Raw genomic sequence first — 13,067 nt, 5'->3', positions numbered from 1 at the left:
ACCAGCATCTTCCCGGAAGCAGAAGTCTGATGATGGAAGGAGTACGATGAACTCATCCAGCCTATGTCAAAACAACCTATGGGAGGCTGACAGGCATACAGTTCTTTATCCAAACTGTCTGAGGGGATAGAATCATTTCATAAAAAATAAAACTTAAAGCCAATCTAATTACACTTCAATCCATTTCTTTTATCCACTCTTATCAGGGAACAAACAAAACATTAACCAGATGTGGTCACTTCTGGAAAGTGAATAGCATTGTTATCATTAGAAAGTCTACGTGAAAGCATTTATATAAACACAAGAGAAATTAAAAGGTCAACGATTCTTTCAGCACATCAAAAAGTAAAAGTCTTAATACCAGTGCTTGAAGGGGAAATGTGCCATGAGTTAGTTATGTAGCTTCAGATGCTTGTTTCTGAGGTTTGTTTAAAACAAATAGAAAATAAATGGAATCTGTTACCTTTTTTTGTAGTTGTCAGATTTGTTTTCACTTTTTAGATGAAGCTGCAGAAAGTCATTTAAAATCCTTTAAACCTATTGATCCAATGTTTGTCACTCAGACGTTTCAGCACATTGTAATGTCTGTGCAGGTATTACAACCGTCTGAGGAACCTGCTGAAGGACCCTCGCCATGACTGCGTGCTCTTTGCGAATGAGTTTCAGACGTATTCATACTGTCCACGAGAGAAGGGTGAGAGCCAGGAGGCGTGGCAGACCAGGTGAGTCCTCCCAGCAGCGTTTAGACCCGGTACAACTAGAGCTGAAAAACAAGAGACTTTACCCAGAAATGTGTAAAAACTAAAGACCTAGCATTAATGTATATTAGGCATCACCTTTCATCCCAGAGTTTTAGACTGAGATCATCTTATGATGACAAATACTGTAGCTGTTTTGGTCAAACGTCATCTCATGCAGTATTGGGACATGTCACGCCACCATCTTGAATTGAGCTGACTTTTAACAGTGAAGATGTGTGAGAATCTGCCTCACCACAGAAACTTCACAGCACTTCACCGGTGTTAATTAATACTGTTACACTTCTTACTATTACTTTGAAAATGAGGGAGCTTCCTTGTCATGTTACCTCCCCAAACAGAGCCAGGACATCAGCAGACTTTTCCAAAAGCTGCCTGAGGTGGTAAGATGTGGTTAAGGCGTGGCTTCAGGAGAGAGACGAGGTGATGGTTGAGGGATCAGCACCGGGTGGGACTGATTGGACACAAACTGTGGCGTGATCCTAATCAGTTATATTCTCTCTACCTGCAGTAGTTTGCCGAGACTCTGAGAGGTGCTTTGTGGAAGGATACCACGAGGCTGAAATCACAAAAATAAAGAACATTCATACAAAAGACAACTTGATTGTGTGTGTGGGAGCAAGCCTGTAACAGTGTTACATCTCCACTGGTGAGCGGTCAGACCAGGGGTGGGCAATCCTGGTCCTCAGGACCACCATCCTGCATGTTTTCCTTGTTTCTCTGCTCCAACACACCTGGTTCAGTAGTTACATCACCTCTTTGTGTAAAACATGCAGGATGGTGGCCCTGAGGACCAGGGTTGCCCACCCCTGGGTCAGACTGTTGGGAGGCTTGTGCTTTCATCCATACTCCCACTTCATCTCAGAGACTAGAGCTGTGTCTCTGCTGTTAGCAAACTCTTTGAATTCAGCATCAGGTTGATTGTTTAGATGTTTGATCAGATTGTTTGTGTTGAACGTGATAGATTTTGTGTCTCTTTTTGACAACTTTGCTGAGCAGAATTTGTAGTTAGCTGAACGTTTTTCACTCTGAAAGCTGACACTGCTCCTCCTCTCCTACCTGGTTGCTCAGCTGAGAGGAGAATGTCACACTGCTGTTAAGTAGTATTCCTGCTGTGAGTGCAAGTACACGCATACGATATCAGGACTGGTATCAGTGCATTCAGAGGTAACTCACAAAGTTAATCAGTTGTACATGTACGTACATCCAATGGTTGCTTTCTTTTTGGCGGTGGGTGATAAGCACATTGTCATGCCCCTGCTTGGTTTGCAGAAGCAGAAACTGCAGAGGTTTTTTGGCTGGTCTGTAAATTGGACAATAAATAAACGTTTGTGTTGCAGACCACTAGAGGGAGCTCATTTGCCTCCAGTTTTCCATGTACCACAGTTTGAGGACCCTGTTCAGAACATATGCTAACTTATTTCAGCTTCATCCTCTGAGTAAAAAGACAGATGACCTACCTGTTCTAAAGGAACAGAATTTATGTCCACATGTTGGTGCTGCACATCTCAGTTATTTCATCTAAACTCGAATCATACAAAGTTTTTGTTTTATAGCTTGAACCTACTAACTGAGGTCACTGATTGCAGCCACCAGCTCTTAAAAAAATCACAGAAAGTTTTTTAAACTTTTGAGTTACAGCATTTTATGAGTCAGTTTCCATATGTACAAAAATCTGTCCCTCAGGGTCCCTTCAGCAGACTTTAGATTGAAGCTAAAAGCATGAAGTGGGAAAGGTTTTGCAGCAGGTCAGTAATGCAGATCCATGTGGTGCTTCAGTCCCTCCCACTGGCTCTGATGTCAATCAGAAATGTCCCGACACTTGTTTCAGTCGAGGCCCAAAGTGCAAATTTCCCCATTTTCCAGCCTGGTTTTTCTGCTTCAGGTATGTGAGGAATGACTGCAGCAGGTGGACATGAGAATGACAGTTTGAGTGTGATTATAGATCTGAGTAAATCTACGATGAAGTGAACTTTAACAGTGATACTTATGTTCTACTACAGGTCTGAGCGATGTTCTTAGATTAAATGAGAAAATGTTTAAAAGTCACAGGTCTGTTTGATGGAAGCGTTCGCTGCTGCAGGACCAAAGAGCAGATGTTCCTACTTCATATCACATCAGGTGTAGTAAAAGCCTTGATGGTTTTTGGTTTTAATAAAGATTAGTTTGTCATAATTGAGAATTTTAGTTGCAGTAATGTTTCTGTTTGTAGTTACAGTGAAGGTCAGAAGTAAAACTTTCAGATGAAGGTCCTGAAATGGTGCACTGTGGTCCTGAGCCAGGCGTAAAGGAAGTCTTATGTTGTGATAATGATTGACTCCAGCTGGTAATTTTTAAAAAGGATTTGTTTGACAGCTCTCATTAGATTGACCTCCAATCATCTAACCCCCTCAAATGAAAGGAAACTGGTTTGAACAAACAGCCTGTGGTCCAGGGGACACTTGCTGAGGGACATTTAATCAAATATTAGGGGTGGGTGTAGGGATTATTTTATGCTGTGTGTATAATCTTGACCCTGTGTGGAAAACAAAAAACCCACAGTAAATTTAAAAATCATTACATTTGTATGTTGTATGATCATTCCACCCCAGGAAAAAAGTCTTTAAGAGCCTGAAAATATTCTGATATTCATGATGACCACAGCTGTTGATTCCAATAAAACTGGTCCACAATGTTTTGCCTTTGGTAGAAAATAAGTCAGAAAGCCCCTTGTGTGGCTGCAGCCTAATCTTTTAATTATTATAAAAAGAGCTCAGAAAACTGATAGAAAGATATGCTATATTGCTGACATTTTTAAATAAATATTCAAGTTGAAATCATTTGTCTGAAGATCGATTCATGTGAGCACATAGTTGTTATGGAATGTAAAGTAAACTTTAAAAATACTATTTGTTTTGTTGTTGTTTTAGTGAAGTAAAATTTGGTTTCATTCCATAAGTGGAATCATCATGTATTTTTGTTCTGTTAAAGAACATTTATGTGTTTGTAGGTGTGTTTACTCAATTCTTCTTCATGTGTTTGTAGGTGTGTTTACTCAATTCTTCTTCATGTGTTTGTAGGTGTGTATACGCCGCTGCAGTGTGGTATTACAACCACCTGGCTGGTGTGATGAACATTGTGATGATCACAGAGGACAAAAACGCTGTGACTCAATTTAGCAGCTTGAACTCTGGAGTTTTTGTCATCTCCCTCGAGGTAAACGGTTTCACTCAGACTACATCTTACACATTTAACAGTCAGACCAATAGGTACAGAAGCCTCATGTACCAAGACTCCTCCTACAGACTAAAAACATGCCTGTTAGGTTAATTGTCTTTAGGTGTGAGTGTGAATGGTTGTTTGTCTCTGAAGCTCAGTCTCAGCATGACTTGCTCCGCTCTAATTCAACCCAACTTCGTTCTGCATGATCTCTGTGCTTTTCCAGTATACCTGAGTGCCCCCTCTATGTGGGTAGGTCTTTGTAGCGCAGCCGCCCAAAACTTACCACCAAGGGGTAAATAGGTGAAATAAACTCATGAAACACTCACATTCTCTGCTGTCAAGATCGGTACTTTTTGAGTTAGTTTTAGTAATCTTTTGTGTTAGGTTTATGTTCATGTTCCCGTAGTTCTGTTATCCTTGTGTTTGCTTTAGTTCCTGTGTTTAGTATTATGTTCTTGTTTAGTTTTGCTCTCTGTGTCCCTTGTGGCATAATTCACCTACCTTAAGTCATTTGTTCCTCAGTGGTTTTCCCTGTCTGCCTGCCACTCCCATCCACACCTGTCTCTAGTTATTAATCACTCACCTGTTCCCACTCCCTCGACAGCTCTACCTTTATATTCAGTCTGGCCCATCTCTTCATCAGTGGTTTATTGTTGGTTTCATCTCCTTGTCTCCCTGCAATCACCTGAGATGGTTTATGGAAGTTCAGTGTTTGCTGCCACATCAGTCTTTGTTTTGTTAATAAATTAGCTTATTGTTTGAGCTCTCTGAGTGTGCCTGCATTCTGGGTCCAACCTACAACTCAACCCTGGTATCAGCAATGGTTTCCAAAAAGGCCGCAGTCGAGGCCACCTTCCCTCCACCAGTCAGAGTCCATTTAGTCTAGTTCGCTCCATGTAAATTCTGTCGTCACTGAAACATTGCACCTCCCCGTAATACCTTGGTGTTGGCTTACATGTTGCCATTTTAATCGACATGGTAAATATAAAAAATGCACTGCCTAATCCATTTTTCTTTAAACATTTTTTATTCAATTTTTACCATGCAAAATTACCAACTGACAACAAGCCCCTTACCCCTAGAAAACAAAGAGCAGAAAGAAATAATAAATAAATGATAAAATAAAGAGATAAAAGATATATACATACACATCTACATAACACACACACACACAGGTCAAAGCTCATCATTGTGGTGCTCAGTTCAGAGTGATCTGACAGTCTGTATCTTTACCACAGAAAGGGGGATTTTAAATGATCCAACCTTACCAGCCAAAGTCAGGCTGATTGTTGTTTTCCAGTTTAAAAAAATAAAGGTCCTCTCTCAGGGGGTTCAAAAGTAGCCGGCAGCTGGTGAAAGTGGCTTTATAAAACCTTTATTCGCTTGCATTTTTGCCAGCTACTTTTCGTTAATTGACCAAAGAAAATTTTTGAAAATGTTTTCCCAGTGTTATCCCTTATCTCAGGGGTCGGCAACCCAAAATGTTGAAAGAGCCATATTGGACCAAAAAAACAAAAAACAAATATGTGTGGAGCCGCAAAAAATTAAAAGCCTTATATAAACCATATAATGAAGGCAACACATGCTGTATGTATCTATATTAGCTATATAAGCCAATCTGATTGGCTAATATAGCTAATATAGCTGCTTCGTGGGCGGCGCAAGCTTAGCTCCTGTTCACTCATTGGTTGTGGGTGTGACCGGATGCAAGCATAAAGAGCGAAGGTAGGAATATAAACAACAGCGTTAGCTTACCCTGCAATGTTTCTGCCGTCTGTCCCCCAGCTGAAGGCACTGTAAAGTCTGAAATCTCCGGCAGATAACAGCTGTCCTACTCCACGCAACAATCGCAGCATCCAGAGCATTTCTTCCACTGCGCCTCTCTTCCTGAAGTCTCAGGAGAATCCCCATAAGTTTAAAAAACAGCAACAACACAGGGCCAACGTTGTCCATAAGGCTTCTGTTGTTTACACAACTTGCGCTAAGTTTTGGTAGGGCTCGTGGGGCTGCTCACGTCTCTGTCACGAGTGTTCATTATCGATACATCTGGTTTAGTGTGAAAAAGGGTGTATGCCACTATTTTTTGTACATTAGGACCCTGTTGTAAAGAGTCTCAGCCATATTTGTTCGTCTAAACTTTTTGTATTTCCAAGGATTATTTGCAAGACTTCTGGCCGGATTTGAAGGCAGCTCAAGACCTCTACAGCTCCATCTCTCAGGCGCTGCAGGAGAAGGAGGCTGAGGACTCGCAGAGAGAGTTTCCAGAACATCTTCCTGCTGAAGTCCTAGAAGCTGGAATCAAATCTGGACGCTACATTCAGGTACAAATCTGCTCGCTTCATTTCCTCACTGATGAGGTAAAAAAAGGGCCTGCCTTCAGTGAGATGTTTTAGTTGTGAATGTGTAAACGACAGGGTGCATCTGTGGTAAAAAACTAATTTCATGAGTGTTAGATCTGTTTTCAAAGGCAATGTCAAAAAACTGAATATGTTGGGAAAATGTTCAGCTTTACAACAACAATGCTGACATAGATTCAGAGTTTATTTTTGTTTGCCTGATGGGTGCATGAACTGATTTAATAACTTTGATTCTGTTTGATCAGGGGTCTCTGAAAGTGAGCAAACATCGAGCACAGAATGAAGCTTTCATCAACAATGACAGTTTGTTCAGCAAGAACACTGGTACAAAACTCTCTAATCTCAGTGTTTCTGTTCGACAGTCACAACAAACACTTTCAACTACATTACCAGCCAACATGGCTAAAATCATCCTTCTTCCTGTTTTCCCACCTTAGCTCTCAGTAGAGGGGTGCTGGTGTTTGGCTCTAAGAGCCGTAATAGGGCCATACACGGTGATCTGGTTGCAGTGGAGCTGCTGCCAAAGAGTGAATGGAAGGGAAAGGTCACAGCTCTGACTGAGGGACAGGTGGACGAGAAGATGGGGGAGGACAGCAAGGATAAACCCATGCCGACAGGTGGGACCAAACCCTCTAACAGAATCCTGTTGTTTTCTGTCTGTTTGGCTGAACTCACATGACTCTACACTTTAAACTGGACAGGTCGTGTTGTGGGGATCCTGCAAAGAAACTGGAGGGACTATGTGGTGACATTCCCCTCCAGGGACAAGTCTCAGTCTCAAAGCAGAAATTCCCAGCGTATCCTGGCAATACCCTGGGATCGACGCATCCCAAAAATCCGGATCAGCACCCAGCAGGCTGATGTTTTGCAGGTCCAACTCACCATCTTCTGTCTGTTGACTCATCTGCACAAGTTTCTTTTCAGACAAACATGTTTTCCTCTCCACATGTATTTTTTCTATTATTTAGTGTTTAAAATTCTCTGAGTACAATCAGCTGCTGTCAGTGTTGAGTAAGTACACCTTCCTCCAGTTTTGACAGTTGAAACCAGAAGTTTACGTACACAAAAAGACGTGTAATTTTTTCAGTCTGTGAAATCAGAATAAACTTTTTCTGTTTTAGGTCAACTAATTACCATATTTTCCAGACTATAAGGCGCACTTAAAAGCCTTCAATTTTCTCAAAAAACGACAGTGCGCCTTTATAATCCAGTGCACCTTATGTATGTAAGAAGTCATAATATTTTAGTACGACTTTGGTAAACTACAAAGCTGCACCGCTTGCAGCATTAGGCCTACATAGTCGGACATATTGTGAATACTCCGTGAGCCACGCAGACTCCGGGCGGACTGTCAGTGGACGGTTGAGACTTTATACTCGAGCGTACAGATTGCCCAAATTTCTCCCGTGAAAAATTTCAGTTAAGGCGTCACCAGACGAGGAGGAAGAGATCGCTTGCCTCTTAGTTATAAAAACAAAGAAAAGAAGGAGCCTTTAGCCCTGTTTCTTCACCACCAGGGCAGCCACCGCACACCTGCCAGCGCTGCACAGAGAGCAGCAGTTGTGCTGCGCGCTGGCGCCGGCGCCGATTCTCACCTGAGAGCGGCTGGTGTCGCTCACAAAACAGTTCGATGTGAACACCGTTTCTCACCGGGCAGTTTATTGTGCGACACCTAGTATGTGTACGCGGTTATAAAAATTGATCCGGCAAGCTTCCCCCTTTTTTCTCCAAATGTAACAATGATCATTATGGCCAAATAGTTCAATTTTAGTTTTGTCAGACCACAGGACATGTCTCCAACAATGAAGGTGTTTGTCCCTGTGTACATTTGTAAACATTAATCTGGCTTTTTTATGTTTCTTTTGAAGTAATGCCTTCTTCCTGGCAGAGTGGCCTTTCAGCCCATGTCGATACAGGACTCCTTTCAGGACTCATTGATACGCACATTTCAGACCATAGAGCAAATAGAAATCATTTTCAAATAATAATAATAATTTTCAAAATCCTAATTGACCTAAAAGTTTATTCTGATTTCACGTCAGACAGTGTGAAAAAAATGCAGATGTCTTTTTACATAGTGTATGTAAACTTCTGGTTTCAACCGTATCAGGACAAAAATAATTAGGTCTTTTTGAGTCATGAAGTCAAACTTTTCATAAAAATGACCCCAGCAGCCCCTTTTTAGTAAATTATAAGATTGATTAGCCAGTTCCTCATCAACAGAGAGGTAAAACACAGACCGAAAGGTTAGATTTCTTATCTACTACAAAGCTCAAACCATGTCCATTCTGAGTCTGTGTGGATAGTTGTGTTATCTGTAGGGACAGTTGTGAGGTATCTGCAATATAACAACATATGTATATTTTAACATAAATAGCCCATTTAACATAAATTAAACGTATGAAGGCTGAAAGTCACGTTGTTAGCTTAGCAATAACTTTACATACTAGATAACTTAATATAAAGCTTAATAACAAAAAGCATAATATTCACTCAGAAATCTATAATGCCTAACAAGCATTCATATATCCAACAATAATTTCCCTTTATCAGAACAGTATGTTAAACGTATTATTTACATGTGTTCAGTTATGCATACAAAGTCCCTTTGCTTGAGCAGACAATAGAAACGAGGCAGTGTAAGAAGGCAGCACTGATAAAGGACTCCAGGCTTAGCAACTGTCTGATTCAGAAATGATCTGTCTAACACTGCCCTCTGGTGTGAATTCAGTACACCTCCCGCAGAATGCCTGTCCTTATCCACAAAACACACGTGGACTGGACAGTCAAACTGCCATGAGCCCTTCAGCCACTCTGCAAGGGTAAAGCTACGGTTCACTGTTCCAGAATCAGGACTGCAGCCATGCAGCTCCTAAATCTGACATTCAGTCACCACCCTGGACTAAAACTTTATTTAAGAACTAAATCAAAATGCAGAAACAACAGAACTTAAGTCAGTGCTTCAAGAAATGACCTCCATCTCAGACTCTACAAGTCTCCGTTAACAGGTTAAAGGGTAAAGGTCATGATGGGACATCTGAACAAGTATGGCTTGTTTGGAGGGGTTGCAGGGGAAAACCTCTTCTCAATTTAAAACGCCACAGCAGACCTAAGTGCTGTACAGAGTCAACAATAAAACATGGCTCACACAAGACAAAAAACACATTAAGTCAGATAAAACTACAACATCTACACAAAAGGGAAAAAAATAACAAATTATAAGGAACAAGGACCATAAGTGGGTTTTAAGAAGAATTTTAACAGCAGACAATGTCCGAGATGCAGGGGGAGTTTGTTCCACAGTTTAGGAGCTGCATGACCCCCCTTCAGCTTAAGCCTAGATTGTGGGACCCTCAGGAACAGCAGGTCGGCTGATCTCAGAGAGCGGGTGGGTTTGTAGGGATGCAGGCTCTCAGAAAGGTAAGGTGGGGCCAGACCATTCCAAGATTTAAAAGCAAATAAAAGTTTGCTTGCTGTACTGGGCCAAGGAACCTAAATTCACAGGAGAGAGCCCATTAGTGTCTCCAAAGACCATCACTTCAGTCTTATTTTCATTAAAATTCAAGAAATTAATAGCCATCCAGGCCTTTATGTCCTCAAGACACCTAAGAAGTGGACTGAAAGAGTATTGACTTTTTAGGAGGGATATAAGTCTGTCACCTTTTCTCTCTAAAAAGAAGATAGCAGCACAATTTAGGATTGGAAAGTTTAAATGATTAGTTTTTACTATATTCAGAAATGTATTTGTTTTAAAAAAGAAAATGATCTAAAAATCTAATAACTAGTCATCAAGAAAGAAATAGGATTCAGAAAGCATTCTGTAACATTTGCAAAATGTGAGGATATTTTTTTTCCAGATTTTTAGGGAAGCAGTAACCAGTTTGGGTTTGAAAGCTCAGTTTGACCATAAACCCTAAAGTTCAGTGTGTCTCCAGATGTGACTCATTGTCTCCCCTGTGTCCTCCCCCAGGACCACAGAGTGGTGGTGCGCATCGACTCGTGGGAAAGCACGTCGCTCTATCCCAACGGCCACAGTGTACGCGTTCTGGGTCGAGCTGGAGAGCTGGAGACTGAGGTCCAGACCATCCTCACAGAGAACTGCATCCACGTGTCTCCGTTTTCTGAAGCCCAGGTCAGAGCAGGGACTGAAACTGGCCAAACAAAAGCCTAAAATCATTTCCATAATCTGCTGATTGACATTACCTGAACAAATACATCTGGTTCTATTGACTCAAGTCTCAACAATCTCATCCACCAGTAACTTTGCCTAATCTTAGTCTCTCAAGGTCCGGTTTCCATGGAAACACTCTTGATAATTCAGAATAAAACCAGCATCCTCAGATTTTGATTCTATCATGTGGTGTTCACAGAGACTGTTGGTCCTGTAGAAACAGCTGTGGTCCAACAGGTTTTGGACCAGGACTGGATCAAACATCAGGCTATGGTTCTAATTTTATTTTTACTAACTCCAGTCATTTCCTGGCAGCTGTTAACAGAAAACAGTGGATTCAAACATCTCGTCTCTTGAACATTTTGGAGGGAAATTCAGAGCAGAACTAAACAATTAGTCCAGATGGCTCCATAGCAGATCTCAGGTTAGTTTGGAGATGACCTGCAGAGGAGCTTAGGGTCATTTTTCTGTACTTGGGAGAATTTAACAAGTATTTATCCTAAAATCATTTCCCTTCAAACCACTGAGAATATGATAGGCCCTTTAAGCTTTTCAGCAGAGTTTATTTTTTATTGTTTGCCTCATTGTATTATTTTTATTTATTTTTTTATCAAATATTGATTGTGTGTTCTGGGAAAAAGAAAGTTCACCCTTTTTCAATTCTAGGGTTTTCCATTTCAGAACATAATAAAATTGATCTGGTCTTCACCACAGCATTCGTTTGGTGCCTCACATTGGGAACGCCCTTGGTGTGACCTCATCAGAAGCTCCTTTTACATTGGCTGGAAATAATCCTGTCAGTGTCAGGGAGGGCAGGATCCCTCCCCCTGTTTATAGGACAGTTTATTGAAAAACCTCCCATAGGTACTGTCTCTCTCTCTTTCCAAAAAACAAACAAAAAAAAAACTGTACCTACTTCCCAACTGCATGTTGGATGTCCTAGTGTAGCACGACTCAAACTATGCCGTGATTCATGGACTTCTCTACAAACACACACATTCTCAACACACCACATCGTCTTCCATGGCCTCTACACACACACATACACATACACACACTCTCCGCTGTGTCTGCTACTTCTGTCATCTCCCCCCCCTTTTCTGTCTTAGTAACTTTTACGTCGGCTGTCTAGCGGGCCTTCTGGTACTTTTAGAAAGTTTGGTACCGTTAGTTTAGCATTGTCATGTTTTAGCTTATTTAGCCTTCCTGTACGTTTAGTTTAGTTTATCTTTGCTCATATTTTAGATATTGTTAGATTCCTAATTGTTGTTTAGTTCAGCTTTAACTTTATCATGATTTCATTTAGATTATTTTAGCTACTATTTTAACTGTTTTAGCTCATGCTTAGATATGTCTGGTTTTGTGATTTAATTTAGATTATCCTATATTTCATTTAGATTATATATGATTCATTTAGATTAGACATGATTGTTGTGTTTTTCTTTTTGTGTGTTTCATTATGTACCTGCTGTATTTAATTCTGTTTCTGTTTCTGTTGTAAAGCACTTTGGATCACCTTGTTGCTATATAAGTAAATCTCACTTCACTTCACTTCACTACATGCTACCTACCAGGAAGCTACAACGCTTCCCCCAACCTAGCCACACCTGGTTAGCTCAAGTGTCACCAGGTATATTGTAGAACAAGTTAGGGAGAAATCCTAAACAACGTAGACCTGCTGCCACCTGAAAGGATTGAGCAGGGTCTCATATCGAGTTCACTCAATTATACAATGACAGGAGACTGGATTATGACCCATCTTCACAGGCCTCAGGTTGCAAACCCCAGACAGCTGAAATATAAAGTGACTTTGCTCCCAAACACTGCTTTTAGCCTAACAAATTGTGGTCGTACTCTGCAATTGAGTTGTTGGCTTTTTATCCACCTCCTTTGTCTTCTGAGGAGCAGGATAAGACAAAACTAGGCTTAGCTTATAGCTCAAAAGGCTTACAGCCTTCAGAGGGCCTCTGTGCCTTTTCTACTAGTTAAGCTCTTTATGGGCCTGCTCAAGGCGGTATCCCTTCAGGAGATTTGTGCTGCAGCATGCTGGGAATCTCCACATTTGTTTGATCCCAATGTGAGACATGAAACAAATGCTATGAAAGAGAACATGGATCTCTAAGTAGTATGAGTGTGTGTCTCATCAAGTCACCCTCCTTGCTCTGGCATTGTGAGGAAGAGGTGAACCTTTTTGAATAAACTGTCAGTGCAGTGACAGCTCTCTAAATATGGGGATGGACCCTGGCTTCCCTGACACTGACAGGCTTATTTCCAGCCAATCCCGGCTGGCCTAATGTAAAAGAAGCTTCTGATGAGGTAACACCAAGGGTGTTCCCAATGTGAGGCACTCACTCATGCTACTCAGAGAACCAGGGTTACAAAAGTAGCCTAAAGTTGTTCATCCATCCATCCATTCTCTTCCGCTTATCCGGGGTCGGGTTGCGGGGGCAGCAGCCTAAGCAGGGAGACCCAGACTTCCCTCTCCCCAGCCACTTGGGCCAGCTCCTCCGGGGGAATCCCAAGGTGTTCCCAGGCCAGCCGAGAAACATAGTCCCTCCAGCGTGTCCTGGGTCTTCCTCT

At 41.4% G+C, this 13,067-nt stretch overlaps 1 protein-coding gene and 1 long non-coding RNA gene across 2 annotated transcripts in view; one reads left to right on the top strand and one right to left on the bottom strand.

Annotated features, from left to right (window-relative positions):
- dis3l (DIS3 like exosome 3'-5' exoribonuclease) overlaps window positions 1–13,067 on the top strand; it is a 29,683-nt gene that overhangs the window by 3,916 nt on the left and 12,700 nt on the right. Inside the window, exons 3-9 of the mRNA XM_017439713.3 lie at window positions 594–722; window positions 3,818–3,953; window positions 6,113–6,280; window positions 6,562–6,640; window positions 6,754–6,933; window positions 7,018–7,187; window positions 10,287–10,448. Of these exons, the coding sequence (XP_017295202.1) occupies window positions 594–722; window positions 3,818–3,953; window positions 6,113–6,280; window positions 6,562–6,640; window positions 6,754–6,933; window positions 7,018–7,187; window positions 10,287–10,448 (1,024 nt within the window). The remainder of the gene's footprint in view (window positions 1–593; window positions 723–3,817; window positions 3,954–6,112; window positions 6,281–6,561; window positions 6,641–6,753; window positions 6,934–7,017; window positions 7,188–10,286; window positions 10,449–13,067) is intronic.
- Window positions 649–4,535, bottom strand: LOC112449842. Its single transcript, XR_005234120.1, has 3 exons — window positions 4,461–4,535; window positions 1,088–1,317; window positions 649–763 (listed from the first exon to the last, which is right to left on the bottom strand). It is a non-coding gene; the product is annotated as an uncharacterized LOC112449842 (long non-coding RNA).

Source organism: Kryptolebias marmoratus, linkage group LG15 (assembly GCF_001649575.2).
Source record: "Kryptolebias marmoratus isolate JLee-2015 linkage group LG15, ASM164957v2, whole genome shotgun sequence".
Lineage (NCBI taxonomy): Eukaryota > Metazoa > Chordata > Actinopteri > Cyprinodontiformes > Rivulidae > Kryptolebias > Kryptolebias marmoratus.
The sequence above is the reverse complement of the archived record's forward strand: the minus strand, read 5'-3'. Positions and strand labels throughout refer to the sequence as shown.